General features: G+C 35.7%; 1 protein-coding gene and 1 pseudogene across 7 annotated transcripts in view; both read left to right on the top strand.

Moving 5' to 3' along the window:
- The window catches only part of RAD51B (RAD51 paralog B), a 614,669-nt gene that overhangs the window by 19,033 nt on the left and 579,660 nt on the right, over positions 1-15,976 (top strand). For all 7 annotated transcript variants that reach the window (XR_012494630.1, XM_074327303.1, XM_074327304.1 and 4 more), the window contains exons 5-7: positions 1,268-1,404; positions 8,606-8,725; positions 11,325-11,508. Coding sequence is in view for 6 of the 7 variants with exons in the window: in XM_074327303.1 (XP_074183404.1) it covers positions 1,268-1,404; positions 8,606-8,725; positions 11,325-11,508 (441 nt within the window). In the remaining variant the exon portion in view is untranslated. The remainder of the gene's footprint in view (positions 1-1,267; positions 1,405-8,605; positions 8,726-11,324; positions 11,509-15,976) is intronic.
- On the top strand, positions 10,588-10,919 carry LOC109448381 (large ribosomal subunit protein eL33; annotated as a pseudogene).

Below are 15,976 nucleotides of genomic sequence, written 5' to 3'. Positions count from 1 at the left end.
TGCAACTAAGATTGAACACAGCACCTTGAGCTGAGCTGCCGCTGAGTTGCCACTGAGCTCCCGAATGGCTCAGTTGGTTGGAGCGCGTCCTCTCAACCACAAGGTTGCCAGTTCACTCCCTCCAAGGGATGGTGGGCTGTGCCCTCTGCAACTAGCAATGGCAACTGGACCTGGAGCTGAGCTGCGCCCTCCACAACTAAGACTGAAAGGACAACAACTTGAAGCTGAATGGCAACCTCCACAACTAAGATTGAAAGGATAACAACTTGGGGGGAAAAAAAAAGTCAAAAAAAAAAAAAAGAATAAAGATCAAAGTAGCTTTTAAGGGGACTAATACAAAATCGTTCTGAAAGGCCAATTCATAGTAAATGCTAAACTAATTATTAAAGCCACTTAAATATTTTCAAGATTCTTCTATAATGTCTAATGAGGAAAAGGTATAGAACTCCAAGTTGTGAATGTATATAATGAATCCTCCAGCCTTTTCCAACCAGTTTTTCATCTAAACTAAAGAACACAGAGGATGATTTTAATGACTATTTTCTCATTTCTCTAAAGGATGGTACATGACTAGTACCATTCCAGATGAACAGGGGAGAAGTTAATTCATTATTTACAGTGAATGTATTAGAATGTGTTCTCTGGAAACCCAGGAACCCAGGCTAGTTTGACTGTGTCTGTGGCAAGTTCTTAAAGGATTTTGCTTTCGGACCAGCCCGGTGGCTCAGGTGGTTAGAGCTCCATTCTCCTAACTCCGAAGGCTGCCGGTTGGATTCCCACATGGGCCAGTGGGCTCTCAACCACAAGGTTGCCAGTTCAATTCCTCGAGTCCCTTGAGTCCTGCAAGGGATGTTGGGCTCCGCCCCTTGCAACTGAAATTGAACACAGCACTTTGAGCTGAGCTGCCTCTGAGCACCCGGATGGCTCAGTTGGTTGGAGCGCGTCCTCTCAATCACAAGGTTGCCGGTTCGACTCCGGCAAGGGATGGTGGGCTTCGCCCCCTGCAACTAGCAAGTGCAACTGGACCTGGAGCTGAGCTGCGCCCTCCACAACTAAGACTGAAAGGACAACTTGAAGCTGAACGGCACCCTCCACAACTAAGATTGAAAGGACAACAACTTGACTTGGGAAAAAAAGTCCTGGAAGTACACACTGTTCCCCAATAAAGTCCTATACCCCTTCCCCAACAACAACAACAAAAAAAAATAAAGGATTTTGCCTTGACTAGCTTGTGATGTTTATACAAATAATTTTTTTTTTTTTTTAGATTACAGGTCCACCAGGTTGTGGAAAAACTCAGTTTTGTATAATGATGAGTGTTTTGGCCACATTACCCACCAACATGGGAGGATTAGAAGGAGCTGTTGTGTACATTGACACAGAATCAGCATTTAGTGCTGAAAGGTAGGAGCTTGTATTATTTTACTTTCTAATACTTTAGCTTTGTAATTTATATATAGCATGTAACGTTTTCAAATAAGTTAACATTTACCTTATTTTTGATAGCACAGAATGCTAAATACTGTTTTAAAATAATTTTCCTTTTAAAATTGACACAGAAAGCAGTTTCTTTGTCTTTTCTATCCCTTATTGGTTTAAGTGGGGTTCCTCAATAAGCTGAATTTTTGTAGAAAGTCAGGAAGAAAGAAGTTCAAGAAAGAGAGGGAGGAATGTTAAGTGGAAATTGGGGATGAGGGAAAATTACTAAAGACAGAAGTAAGCTGCTTTGTAATTAATTTCTAGTCAGAAGTAAAATATTAGTGAATAGAAAAATTGCAGATTTCAAAACATTTTCTTGATTGAGAAGTATTTCAGTTTAATCTTTGAAATAGCATGGTATTAAATGTAAGAAACACACTGATGGTAAGTATATCTATGCTTGGACAGAAAAGATTACTTAGCTTGGCAAGGACCTTTGCCATTCTATGTGAGAGGCATTTAGTCATTTCTGTAATTTTGTACACCTGAAGATAAGTCTGGTCCCCCTCCTTCCCTGCTCTGTTCCATATTCATAAGCAGGAGTGCTTATACATCTGGAGACTGAGTCTATTCTGTTCTCTTAGTCAAGGTATAGTATAGTCCTCTGCGTCTTTCTCTCACTCTCATTATGAATCAGATCTCTCTCCCTTAGCTCTCTCTAAGAACGCTATTTAAATCAAAGCATATTCCCTGATCAGATTAAGTTCCAAATGGATTATTTTGCCAAGAGTTTATTTGCTTTGTTCTGCATCTCTTGGTTATCTATTCTTTTTAAGTATATGCCACTGGTTTGTCAGCAGTTTGAGTTTGTGTTATATCTTTGCATCTTCAAAGCTAAATCTAGTGACTGACATATAAAACTGCTCAGAAAATGTTTGATAAATGAATGAATTGACAATGAATATTCAGATTGTGAAATCCAGATACCATTTTCTACTAAAAGGAATGAGGCTTCTTTGGTGGAAATGGCTGATTCTAGCTTCGGAGCAAGAAATTTTAAATTGAGTCTGGACATCATATCAGATAGCAGGGAAGCTAATAAGAACTACTTTGGGGAGTGTCAGAAAGACCCAGGAGTCAACCAAAGAGGTTCCCACTGGCCAAAGATGAGACAAATTGAGCACCTATAGGAATAATAATGGCAGTGGATTAAGACACATGAAATATGTTTAAAATCCATGAGTCTACAATATTAAGGAATAAAAGCAACTTGTTGGAGGACTGTGGAGAAGCAGCTCATTATTTTGAAAATGAATTAAAAAAAAGGGGGGAATCCAAATCAAACATCTATTCTTTTTTTTCTATGTGAACTGTATTACTAAGTAACAAATAGGTCTTTCTATGGAAATATTCCAGTATAAATGCAGAAGGAATGGTAGAATGTCTCTAAATTACAAACCCTAACAATGTAATGGATCTAAACATTGAATATTGTGATATAATAAGAAATATATATTTTTGTCTTCATCCTGGTTCTTGACAAAAGAGCTTGTAAAACCTTTGGAATTTCCTGAGAATAACATAATTTGTTATTCATAATTAGCCCCTTTCAACCACACCTGAGGTTATGCTAATGAGGTGACTCTTGGTGGGCCCCTAGATAGATTCAGATGGGGGCTGATTGACAGAGGAACCACTCATGTGATTATAATGTTGGAACTTTCATTCTCATTTCCCCCCTATCCCTACCCCCAACCTCTGAGGAGGGGAGAGGGGCTGGAAGCTGGTTAATCACCAATGGCCAATGATTTACTCAATCATGTCTATGTAATGGGATTTCTCACTAGGCCACTCCTATATGCAAGGGAGGATGGGAAAGTGAAGGGAAAGATTGTTAAAACAAATGATGAGTGTCCTGGGGCTGGTTAACATTACTGCCTGAATAAAATTAGGGTTCTCATAGCAAGGAAGGAGTGGAATGGATATTGGTAGGTAATTAGTAGTGTCCGCCATAACTGGGATTATTTCTGGATTTAAGAGATAAAGCAAAATATGAGCAAATATATAGCAAATATAAAGTAAAATATGAGACTCAAAACGGAATACATGTATTTTAGCTCTCTGTATATTTCTGTATGTAGCATCTTCATTTTGTGCTTACAAGCCAGCTCTCTGATCCGCACAAATGAGAAAGTGAATTGAAGGATTAATATGAGGGAACTTTAAAGGATTCACATATGGAGAATTTAGGGTAAATGATAACAATGGAAAGTTTCTGCCAATAAGTTGTTAGATATCTTTTTATCGAGAAGGAGGGAGAAAACAGAGGAAGAGTAAATAAAAATTACTTTAGTTTAAAATGCACTTAAAAAAAGACTTTACAGGTGATGTACTTAAAAACACTTTGGAAAGATTATGTATTTTAAAGCAATACTACTTAATATACCAGATAGCCATATAGCCTGGTAAACTTTTGGGCACTCAGGGACTGCCTTGGGGAGAGGGGAATGCTAAGCAGGCAGAATCCTGATTGATTTAGAAAAAAGTCTTGTTTTTATTTTTTTTTACCTACTGGACTTATACTTAAGATCTGGTAAGTCTTAACATGCTATGTACTTGTATATACCTTGAGACTATGAATAAATAGATTAATCTATTTGTCTGTGGAAATTTTGGCAACTATGAGAATTCTAGGACTCATGAATTGAATGAATACTATATTATTCCTGTTGGAGATAATTAAATAAAAAAGATGGAACTGGAAGTTAAGAACAAAAAAGGAAGGTAATATGGATGGTAAATCGTAATAGAAGTTTTTAAATAAAACTTTGGGAGAAATAAGATGGACAAAGGAAAATAAAGCTGAGCCTTAGAAGTGCAAATGGATGTGTGTGTGAGGAAAACTGAGGGATCTGGGGAGGCAAGAGACGGGATTCAGGACCCTGGAAGGTGTACAAAAAGGAGAGGTACATGTTGTACTGGTCCTGCGTGGCAGCAAAGGCCAACCTGAGATCTGAAGGAGCTGCTGTACTTGGTATGTATGTCACTTCCGAGGGTGACAGATACCCCACAGCCAGTGCGCTTTAATTCCTACCAAACTATTTAGAGTGTCACTCTTTTCTGAATCATTGTATCAAGAGGGAGGCATGTAGTGGCCTGCTATGACTCTGGCTGATTCTTAAAGCTATACCAGTGTGGTCTTACCTATTTGCGAGTTGGTACAAATCCAGGATCTATGACCCAGTGGACAAAAAATAGGGGAGATAAATTCCCTCTTACAATTTTTTGCCATGGTTTCATGAGTCTGGGTAGGTTTTCCTCAGTCCAGTTCCAGCTGCCTTATCATTTGTGAATCTAGGCGAATTAGTAGGGAGGGAGGTCCTGAAGAGATTCTAGGATAAAAAATGGAAATTAGTTACTGTGTTTCGCCGAAAATAAGACCTAGCTGGACAACCAGTTCTAATGTGTCTTTTGGGGCAAAAATTAATATAAGACCCGGTCTTATTTCACTATAAGACCGGGTCTTATATTACATTATATTAACATTATATAAGACCCGGTCTTATATTAATTTTTGCTCCAAAAGACGCATTAGAGCTGATTATCCGGGTAGGTCTTATTTTTGGGGAAACACGGTATATAAGTACTTATTATTTCTGAAACAAAACTTTGGAATTTTCTGGAATCCGTAAGAAACTAATAAATTCACATTATGTTTAGTAATACCATAATGCTGAACAAGTACATATTGAATTAATGAACAGGAGAATATTACATATGTGCAAGAAGCTTTGAAAAACCATAAACTTTTCATTTCAGCATATTTACAATACGATATTTCAACTAGAATTTTGGAAGACTTTTTTTGTTTTTTAATTTTACATTAAGCATATGTTTTGTTTCAAGTTGGCATGTGGTCACTAATGTAAAGCTTCTAACTTTCCTTTTATACAAAAGCTGTGAAGTAACAGGGGGAACTAATAACAAAAACCTTGATCCGAATCCAGTCTTCTCCACTTCAATGAATTGGTAATTCCATTCTTCCAGATGCTGATCCAATTAGTCAAGAAATCCTCTCAGCTCCTCTCTTTAACTACATCTTGAGTTCAGTTACTTCTAGTTATCCGAGCGATTCTCTAGGTCGTCACCATCATCTCATATTTGGACTACTGTCCTAACTGATCTCGCTTTCACCCTTGCTCCGTCTATACAGCCTCTTCTCCATTTGGTAGCTAGAGTGATTCTTTACAAAGAAAAGAAATCAGGTCATGTCAGTCCTGCTCCTGGACTTCCAGTTTTACTAAATACAACCTAAACAAAATACCAGAGACCTAAGGGTCTTGTGGGATTTTGGCCCCTGGGTAGCCCTCTGATCCTATTTCCTTTTATTTTTTCACTTTCTTCCTGTGTTCCAGCTATATTAGCCTCTTTTGCACTTTAGCCTGGGCTTGTGCACTTTCTATATTTCTCTCTTTCTACGTGCTATTCCACTGGATATCCACATGGTTCATTTTTTTCATCTCCCCTAGACCTTTGCTCAGATGTCATCTTATTAAAGAGGCTTCCCCAGACCACTTTACATAAAGTAGCACTTGCTTCCATCCATCAGTCTGTCACCTCATCCTGGTTTACTTTTCTTTAGAGTACTTATTACTTAATGTATAATATGCTATATTTCTTTGTCTCTCTCAGTAGAATGTAAGTTCTATGAGGGAAGGTTTTTGTTGTTGTTCATTTAGCACCCAAAACAGTGCCTGGCATATAGTAGGTCCTCAGCAAATAGTTGTTGACTGAATGAATTTAAAGTGTATCCTTTGAAAGGAATACTTTGTATAAAAATGATGTCCACTAGATGGCATTGCTTTCAAACTTTATGTAACTAATGATTGGGAGTGAAAGAGGTTCTTTTCTGTTGCCTGCTCTAACCAAAGAAGACCTTTGGAATGAAGATTGTCATAAGAAATTGCTATGATTAATATAAGGCACATAGAATACTACATTTACATTTTTTTGATTTATATATTTTTAGATATCTGTTCTAAAATAATATTTGGAGAAACTTATAGATAATTATAGCATATTGGTATGTAAATAACCATTCGATACAGTTATTTAGTATGGTAACTATGGTTATTGTTTTTATCTTTGTGTACTATTCCTAAGTTGTAAGGTCATTGACCCAAAGTTAGTCTAAGCTCATTAAGCTTGACCTTGAAGGCACCACTGTCTCCCTTAAACCTGTTGGCAAAAACCCTGCAAGATTTTATTTTCGCACTGCCACCTCTAATGGTTCTTTAAAGTTGGTAGTCTCTCCTAGTTTATTTCATACTAAACCAGGTAAATGGTGCATTTTTAGGATGGTAAGAAATAAAATACTCTTATTGGCTAGTAATGGAGTATCCGGTATCTTGACTATCTAGAAGTGAATTTTGTCATCAGCAAGAGTTGTAGCCTCTACTTTTCATGGTGTTAGAGATACTGCCACTAATCCTGCTCTCCACAAAAGCATTAGGGAAAGACGAGAGCATGGTAACTATGAATAAAGTTAGTTCATGTCCATGCAATGGCCGTCTTCCTTTTGAGGGACGCTAATGGACTGAGAGAGCAGTAATAAGTTCCAGATCCTTTCACCACTCAAGCCACTACTTGAAATCCAGCCTAGTGTTGGAGGTAGAAAATTATTGTCTGTCAGCTGTTCAGTTGTTGTTGCCAGTGAGTTAGGTACTCTCAATCTGGTTCCTAATCAACTGGGCATCCAAATTTTGAAAAGCTTCCATGTTTCTGGTAGATGTTATCATACCCGTCCTATTAAAAAAAAAATCAGTGGGTTCCAAATGCCAGAGCTTTTTAGCTAATTTCTCTGACTAGCACTTAACTCAGCAAATAGTTGCCCTAATCAAAAAAATTTATACATTTTCCGAACCCTCAAAATATGCCTGTTCTGCCTTTGCCAGTGCCATCTCATTTCTTTTTGCTTTCATCACTTACCTCATTTCCTTTTTTAAATGCCTTTCTCAAGCACTTTTAATCCATTTTGTTCTCGCTCTTTACACATATTATTCTGTATTCCTAAAATAATTTTTCCTCTTCCTATTCAAACTAATGATGTTTTTTCTTTTCAAATTTTTCAAAATATGTTTTCAAAAACATGTTTTTGACTAGTTTATTTTTCTCTCTTCCTGTTTTAGATTTCTCTTTCATTTCTGATTATGGCGTATGTGAGGAACTTATTTTGTTTATCTAGTAAAAGTTCTTAGCCTCTTCTTGGAACTCATTAACTATCTAGAAATGAAAATAGTGTTCTTTTGTACTTTTGTGTCTTTAAATAGAACATAAAATATAGAATGGTTTTAGCGTTTACAGTTTTTCCTCCCAGTCAGCCTTGGATGGTTAAGTATGGGGCTGATAAAGTATCATTTTAAGTAGGAGACAGTTACTCTCAAAGATTTACATTTTTACATTTTTAACCACAAACCTTTGAAATTTCTAGTACTACTCTCCATGTCTTCTATTAATGATGGTAGTTGCATCTGTTTCAACTTGTCACTCTTCTATGCTCAGCCTACCCCATGCATTAGATCTAAGCTTTGAGGTCAGAATTCAGTGTTTAGAAATACCATTTTTTGTTTATGAAGGACATATTGGACAACATTCATTTGTTTAGAAAATAATTTCTTGTTTACCGAGGAACTATTGGATAGTGTTTATTTTGTATGTTTTAAGTTTTCTGGTCTGAGGCATGGAGACTTACTGATATCTGATTATTAGAATGATAATATCCTATGTATGTTCAAATATACGTCATTCATGAAAATGCAAACATTTTTCTTGTTTACTAAGCATATTTTATAGCTGCTAGTCAAAATATCATTTATAAAAAGCATATTTATTCCCCAAAAGATAAACCTCAGAGACATTGTTGCTTGTTCAACATTTGAAGAGACCTAAAAGCCCTTGCTGGTCTCATGCTGTCTGCTAACCTCTCTTAGTGCTTATAAAGGTGGGTTTCCATTCCAAAAGTGTACACGTTTTAGTAATTCATTTTGCTTATATCTGTTCTATTGATAAGGCTTTTATTCTAGTGTTACTCGTGGCTTATGAGTTTCCTAAGTAAAATTCACTAGAGGTTCGGCAATGTGGCCTTACATATGGACTGTTTTCACTTGGGCTGTTGTTTCCCCCACAGACTGGTTGAGATAGCAGAGTCTCGTTTTCCCAGATATTTTAACACTGAAGAAAAATTACTTTTGACAAGCAGTAAAGTTCATCTTTATCGGGAACTCAGCTGTGATGAAGTTCTACAAAGGTACGCCATTTTAGATTCTGGTATTTTTAGTAATAAGAAGACTTTAAAAAAAAAAAATTGTTGGGGAATATTGGGTTTCTCTAGGGCCCATCAGCTCCAAGTTGTTGTCCTTCATTCTGGTTGTGGAGGGCGCAGCTCAGCTCCAAGTCCAGTCACCATTTTCAATCTTAGTTGCAAGGGGCGCAGCCCACCATCCCATGAGGGAATTGAACCGGCAACCTTGTTGTTGAGAGCTCATGTTATAACCAACTGAGCCATCTGCTGCCCGTCTGGAAGCTCAGCGGCAGCTCGTTGTCTTCAGTTTAGTTGTGGAGGGTGCAGCTCACTGGCCCATGTGGGAATTGAACCTGCAACCCTGTTGTTCAGAGCTCGCACTCTAACCAACTGAGCCATCCGGCTGCCCCAAGAAGACTTATTTTTTGTTTTTTATGTTTGCAGCTTCTGAGTGATAAAAAGTCCCTACATATTAGGATTATGGGAAATAATTATTTCAGTGTTCTTTATTTACTATAGTCTATTGGTTGCAACATTTCTTTAAAAATAAAAAAAATAAATAAAATGTTTTAGACTTAAGTGGTGTATTAATTATCTGTTGTTTCATTAACAAATTACTCCATAGTTTAGCAGCTTAAAACAGGAAACATATATTATCTCACATAGTTTTTGTTTTTTTGTTTTTTATTTATTTATTTGTTTTTACATTTAGTAATTTATTTTTAAAAAGTAGTCAATCTGTATTGGCAAAACTTATGCTGGTTACAAGGTGCTTGCCTTGTGATTATAGAGATTTATTGAAGAACATTCTATAGGACCAAAATAAAACACTTTCCTCATACTCCCACCATGATCACAGAATAGTTTAAGAGAAATTACTTCACCAATCCTTATATTGTCACTCAGAGGGATAAGAGGATATTTTAAAAATACAGCATTAATATTTTTTTCATTTTATTTTATTGTTTCAGGTGTACAAAACAATGTAATAGTTAGACATTCATCATTTATATCCCTCACAAAGTGATAACCCCCCTCCCCCCATCTACTACCCCTCTGACATGGAATACAGCTGTTACATTTCCACTGTCTCTATTCCTAATGCTGTACTCCACTTCTTATAACCATATATATATATGTATGTATGTGTGTATATATATATATATATATATATATATATATATATATATATAATTATAGTTGACATTCATTATTGTTCAGTTTCAGGTGTACAGTGCAGTGATCAGGCATCTACATCATCCCAGAGGTGGTCTCCCTAATAAGACAAGTGTCCATTGAATACCCTACAAAATCTTTACAACATTATTGATTATATTCCCCAAACTGACTTTCGTATCCCCGTGGCAATCTCACATGGTTTTTGAGGGTTAGGTGTCTGGGAGTGGCTTAGCTAGGTGTTTCTGGCTCAGGGTTTCTCAAGAGCTTGCGTCAAGTTTTTGGCCAGGGTTGTAGTCATCTCAAGGCTCACTTGGGGCTAGAGTATCTTGGAGAATTCCAAGGTCACTCATGTAGTTGCTGGGAGGCCTCCCCTCCTTCCTGGATGTTAGCCAGAGGCCTTCCCATGTGGGCCTGTCCATAGGGCTGCTGACAGCACAGCAACTTGCCTCCCCCACTTCTCCTGCCCCCAACCGGTGAATAATCTGAGAGTGGGCAAGTGAGAGAGAGAACCCATGATGAAAGCTGTAGTCTTTTATAACTTACTCTCAGAAGTGATGTACCATAATTTTGTCATATGCTATTGGTCACACAGACCAACCCTAGTACAATGTTGCAGGGGTTTTTTTCCCCTCTGCCATCTTGGAGTCTGTGGAGGCCTGCTGGAAATAGGACTTCTAAAAATGACAAATATGTCTGGTAGGCTATGGTCTAAGGCCATATTTGCTGGCCATAAGTGGAGTCTCTGGAACCAGAGAGAGCACACAGTTCTTCTTAAAATTGAAGGTGTTTATGCCTGAGATAAAACTGAATTCTGTCTAGGCAGGAGATGTGCTTACATGTACAAGGCAAAGAACAACAGTTGATTCCTGGTTGCAAACCGAACAAAACCAGAGTAATCTGGGGCAAGGTAACTCGTGCTCATAAAAACGGTGGCATGATTCGTGCCAAATTCTGAAGCAATCTTCCTGCTAAGGCCGTAGGACATAGAATCCGTGTAATGCTGTACCCCTGAAGGCTTTAAATTTACTGAAAAGTAAACGAAGTGGATTTGTTCTTTTGTTTAAAAAAAAAAAAAAATCTGGGAGGGACTCCACATGGTGTGAATACCAAGAGATGGGACTAAATGAGGGCCAGTTTGGAGACTGGCTACCACAAATAGGTTCACCCTAAAATTGGAACTTTAGCAGTATCACAGGAGAACAAGGGAATGAAACTAAATGGAAACATTTTGGTTTATCTCCCAAAGAGCTCAATAGGTGTAGAAAAGATATACGAAAATAAGTTATATTTATTGAATACTTGCAATCATTACTGTAACTTAGGGAAGAACAATTTGTTATTGTTTTTAACTTGGTTAACCTTTGCAATACCCTCTTTTTATTGTATCTTAAATTGTTCTACTATTTTACAAATTCTGTGTTTACAGGATTGAATCCTTAGAAGAAGAAATTATTTCAAAAGGAGTTAAACTTGTGATTATTGATTCTGTTGCTTCTGTGGTAAGGAAGGAGTTTGATACACAGCTTCAGGGCAACATAAGAGAAAGGAACAAGTTCTTGGCAAAAGAAGCAGCCTCCTTGAAATATTTGGCTGAGGAATTTTCAATCCCAGTAAGTTTTTCTTTCACTCTCTTTCTTTTTTTACCTTTTTCTTTTCTTTTATATTATGTTTACTGATTTATAATATCAAGTAATATAATTAGGAGAAAATGTAAAACATGGTTTCTAAAGGTAGCGGAATCTAATTGCTATAGCAAACATCACCATCTTAAATTTGTTCATCTATTGAAATTATTTTATCCTTTTCACAATTTGAGCCTGGAGCAGACATATTTATTACAGTTGATATGCAATATTATATTAGTTCCAGGTATATAACATAGTGATTGGACAGTTACGAGGTGATCAGTCTGTTACTGTTGGCATGACTTTCAGTAGAGGGAGTTGTGATCAGGAAATCTTAAGACGAGGATATATTACCTGTAGGTGAGCTATGGGATATGCGTTCCATTAGCAGTGTGTGGGAGAGTTCTACTTGTTCTGCAGCCTCAGGAACATTTAGTATTGTCAGGCTTTTCAGTTTTAGCCATGCATTACCTCAACTGAAGGTAAGAATACTCTTTAAATTGATATAAGATTTAGTTATGATTGTATAATTTTTAGATTTGTGTTTGGACAATTAAAATCTTGGATCTTTAGAGCATAAAGAATATGTACCAATAGTGTAAACTCTCACACAGCCTTTGAGATTTATAAAACCAAGCAAGAAGTTGAGGGAGCAAATGTGACATATAAAAGGTTATACATATTTTAATGGCTTTTAAATTCATGTTTTCAATTATATGATGTAATTCATGGTGAAGTCAAGTATTGTAAAGTTTATCCTGGATGATGCTCATCTTTTAAATTTTATTGTAGCTGCTTAAAATGACAAATTCAAATCCATGTTTTTCATGGTCAAGGAGAATAAGGACATTTAAAAATATTTTATAGAGTTACTTTACTGAGTGGAAATGTTAAGTATATATGCCTATTTTATTAATTTACACTATTCATGACTTAGTCCTGTGTGAAATATGAAAATTGACTTTTTGAAAAGTTGTATTTGTTTGCTTTACATAGTGGTTGTAGGCTAATGCTTTTCAGTACTTTTTGAGGTAATTTATTTTTCTGAGTGAAAAAGGGGCTCTCTTTCCGTGTTTGTAATAGAGCCCTCTGAAAGAATAGGTACTTAGGATCGCCACATCTGTCTGTCTTTGCCTTTGTTTTTCTGTTTAGAGGTAAGTGCAGAATATGTGTACTTATGTAACACAGGATGGTATTGGGTTTTGTGATAAGAAAGTACTGGTTTTAGAATGCTTTTGAAAAATACTTCCTTTTAGAAATGTCAGAAATTTCGTAGCTTAATTACCTCATTTAAATGGAAAATAGTAAACATTAAGTCTCTATGCTATATTTTGAATAGGTAGCTTCATAGGGAATTAAATGTCTGAAAAAGTATGTTGTTGTCTGGTTCATTATACCTTTCAAATGAGCAAACCTGTGTGTCCTTGTAATTCTTCAAACATGCCAATAACACTCCTGCCTCAAAAAGTGTTTGCTATTCCTCAGCCCAGAATATTCCTCCTCTAAATATCCATATGATTTATTCTCTCCTGTCACTTTATTAGTGAGGACTTCCCTGACCCTATAAGTGTTAACTACACTCCCTGTCTCCCCGTCTTTTGCTATGCTTTGTGTTTCTCCATCACAGTTTTTATCTTCTAGCATTATATATTTACATTTATTGTTTGGATGTACCCTCTACCCCATAGAGTGGTTAAAGAGACTTTGTCTACTTTGTTCACTGCCTTATTCTTAGTGCTAGGAATAGTGCCTAACACGTGGTAGGCCCTCAGTAAATAATTTTGCATGCATGAATTGCATATACTGCTTTTCTTCTTGGACTTGAACTAATCTTATATATACCTATTTGTTGAACTTGAATGTTAATATTTACTTTTAACTCTATTTTGATCCTATCTTTATTGTTTATTTATTACTAATAGTAACAAAATATAATTTTAGGGGGATAGCACTACAGATCCTACAGACATTAAATGAGTAATAAGGGAATATTATGAACAACTTTATTCCAGTAGGTTTGGTAAGAGTAGCCATAAAAAAATTGTAGACAAATGGGTATGGTTGTAGTTCAATAAAGACTTGTTTACAAAAACAGATGGAGGGTCAGATTTGACCCATGGGACATAGTTTGCCAACTACTGATCTGGACCCTTCTCCCTTCTCCTTATGCTCAAGATCTTAGTTTCTACCAGTAGTTTAAGGGATTTGGAGGAAGGGTAAGAGAGCAGTCTGCTCATAAAGCAGTGTTTTCTTAAACTAGTTTAAGGCATTGACCCCTTTTATGTGCAAGTGATATTCTCATGACCCCCCCCACTGCTGACTTCAGTTTTATTGTAATATCACAGAAATATTTAGAATTATAAAACTAGCTACTAACTCTTTATATTAAATCACACTTATGAAACCATTAAGTGGGTTGTATTTACAAACAACACAATACTATTTAATTAATTTAATGTTATAGATGATAATTTGCTAAATTAAATAATTGCTTGCAATATAAACATTAACTTATGGACAGATTCTTTTGAATTTGACACATACACAAATTTTACACACACACACACACACACACACACACACACACACAGAAGGTGCCAAAAAAATGTATACACATTTTAAGAAAGGAAAAACCTGTATTAAAATTGTAATACTCAGCATATACTGATAACAAAAGATGAATACAAGTCGTGTGTATACATTTTTTTGACACCCCAGGTATATACTGTAGTTCATGTGATGATTGAACTTTCTCACCACTTTTCTGTTTGAACTACTACAAAACCTTTGTTTGGAAAGGGTGACATCATGTGGTCCTCACCTGGGCATGAATACATTTGCATTTGAATTCTACCATTGTTCTTTTCTCATTAGTTCCTGACAATTAAAATGGTACTACTTGGCATCACTTCATTGAAAACAAACATTAACATCTTGTGAAAATTTTCAATTATAAAACACCTATATTAATATTTGAGGCCATCATTGAAATGAAAGCATAAAATTAAAAAAATGATTAGAGAAAATTTACAGACCTTTGGATACGTTCACAGATTGCAGTTTGAGAACCACAGTTGTACAAATTTTATAGAATCTTTTTTCCTGAATTTTATGGGGGAAGTGTAAAAGCATACTCTTCTATTGGGATGTGAGGTGCAGAACCTTTGTCTTTTTAAAGTGTTTCCATGCTAGTATTAGAAAAAACAAAGCTCTGAAACTGTAGATACTTGATGAAAATAACATGAGAAGAATTTAAATACTGCCTTTGTAAGATAAATTACAGTTATGGTTATTTATGTTTCCTGTTTATCACTGACATCTAATTGACATCATACACAGAACAGCTTTTATATATATTGTAAATTACATATCAGATTAAAGTAATAGGATTTTCTTGCCAAAAAAGACCTTAAAGATCATTTAGATTCATCCCTTCATTTTCCAGATAACAGTGAGGCTGACAAGTAACTTGAGTTATTCAAGGATACTTAGCTTCAGAGAGGATCTGGGTAGAATGTCAGATCATTTGAATGCCCCTTCTGAGATTTTTTTTCTATAGTAGGATTATTGTTTTTTCTGAGACGTACAGAATGATAGTGGATTGTAAACTTCTTAAGAGTAGGATTATGTCTTCTATTTCTCTGATTTTCAGAGTCTAGTACTGTGGATGAATAATATTTAGGAAGTATGTCAATTATATCTCAATTTTAAAAAAGCATATATGAAACCCGGAAATAATAACACATAGTTATATACTAAATTCAACATCTGCAAAGAAGAGCTGAAAATAAAGTTTTTCTCTCTTGAGTTGAATAGGAAAGTAATTTGTTAAATGATGATAAATAATAGGTATGGCTTAGTGGGACATGTACCTAATGCCTAAATAAGAGGGACCTCATTTTAAGAGCATTGTGAAGGGAACTGAAAAGGAAAAAACAATGATAATTAAGGCTTATGAAAATATACTTACTGTATATATGTTATATTTACATCCATTTAATATTTCTTTTAAAATACAATTTGAATTTTTTATACTCACTGCTGAAATTCTTGCTTTGTTTTTATTGACTTTTGTAGTATGCCATTTTAGCTGTGTTCATTTGCTTGTTTTGTTTCCCATCTTAGAGTTTTATAAGCTCTTTGACTAAAGGAGAATAAAAATACATTGTTTAGAAAAAAGGACTTTAAGTTTCAAAGATGCTTCTTTGAAGATGCTTCAAATGTATTTTTAAACAGGCCAATATGTATACATGCAAAAAAAATACACAAAATGTCAAGATGTAAATTTTTACTGTTTCAGAGAATTCAGTGTTAATTTCAGTTGTTGGTATATGAGTAGCATTGACATCTCTTGTCTCTTTCCCCTCATTCTTCTTCTACCTTCATTTCTTAATAGTATGCATATGATTTCTAGTATAAGAGAGAGTACCAGTTAACAGTATTTAGAAAAGTG

Source organism: Rhinolophus sinicus, linkage group LG03, assembly GCF_036562045.2.
Source record: "Rhinolophus sinicus isolate RSC01 linkage group LG03, ASM3656204v1, whole genome shotgun sequence".
NCBI classification, from domain to species: Eukaryota; Metazoa; Chordata; class Mammalia; order Chiroptera; family Rhinolophidae; genus Rhinolophus; species Rhinolophus sinicus.
This window is presented reverse-complemented; position numbering and strand designations above follow the sequence as displayed.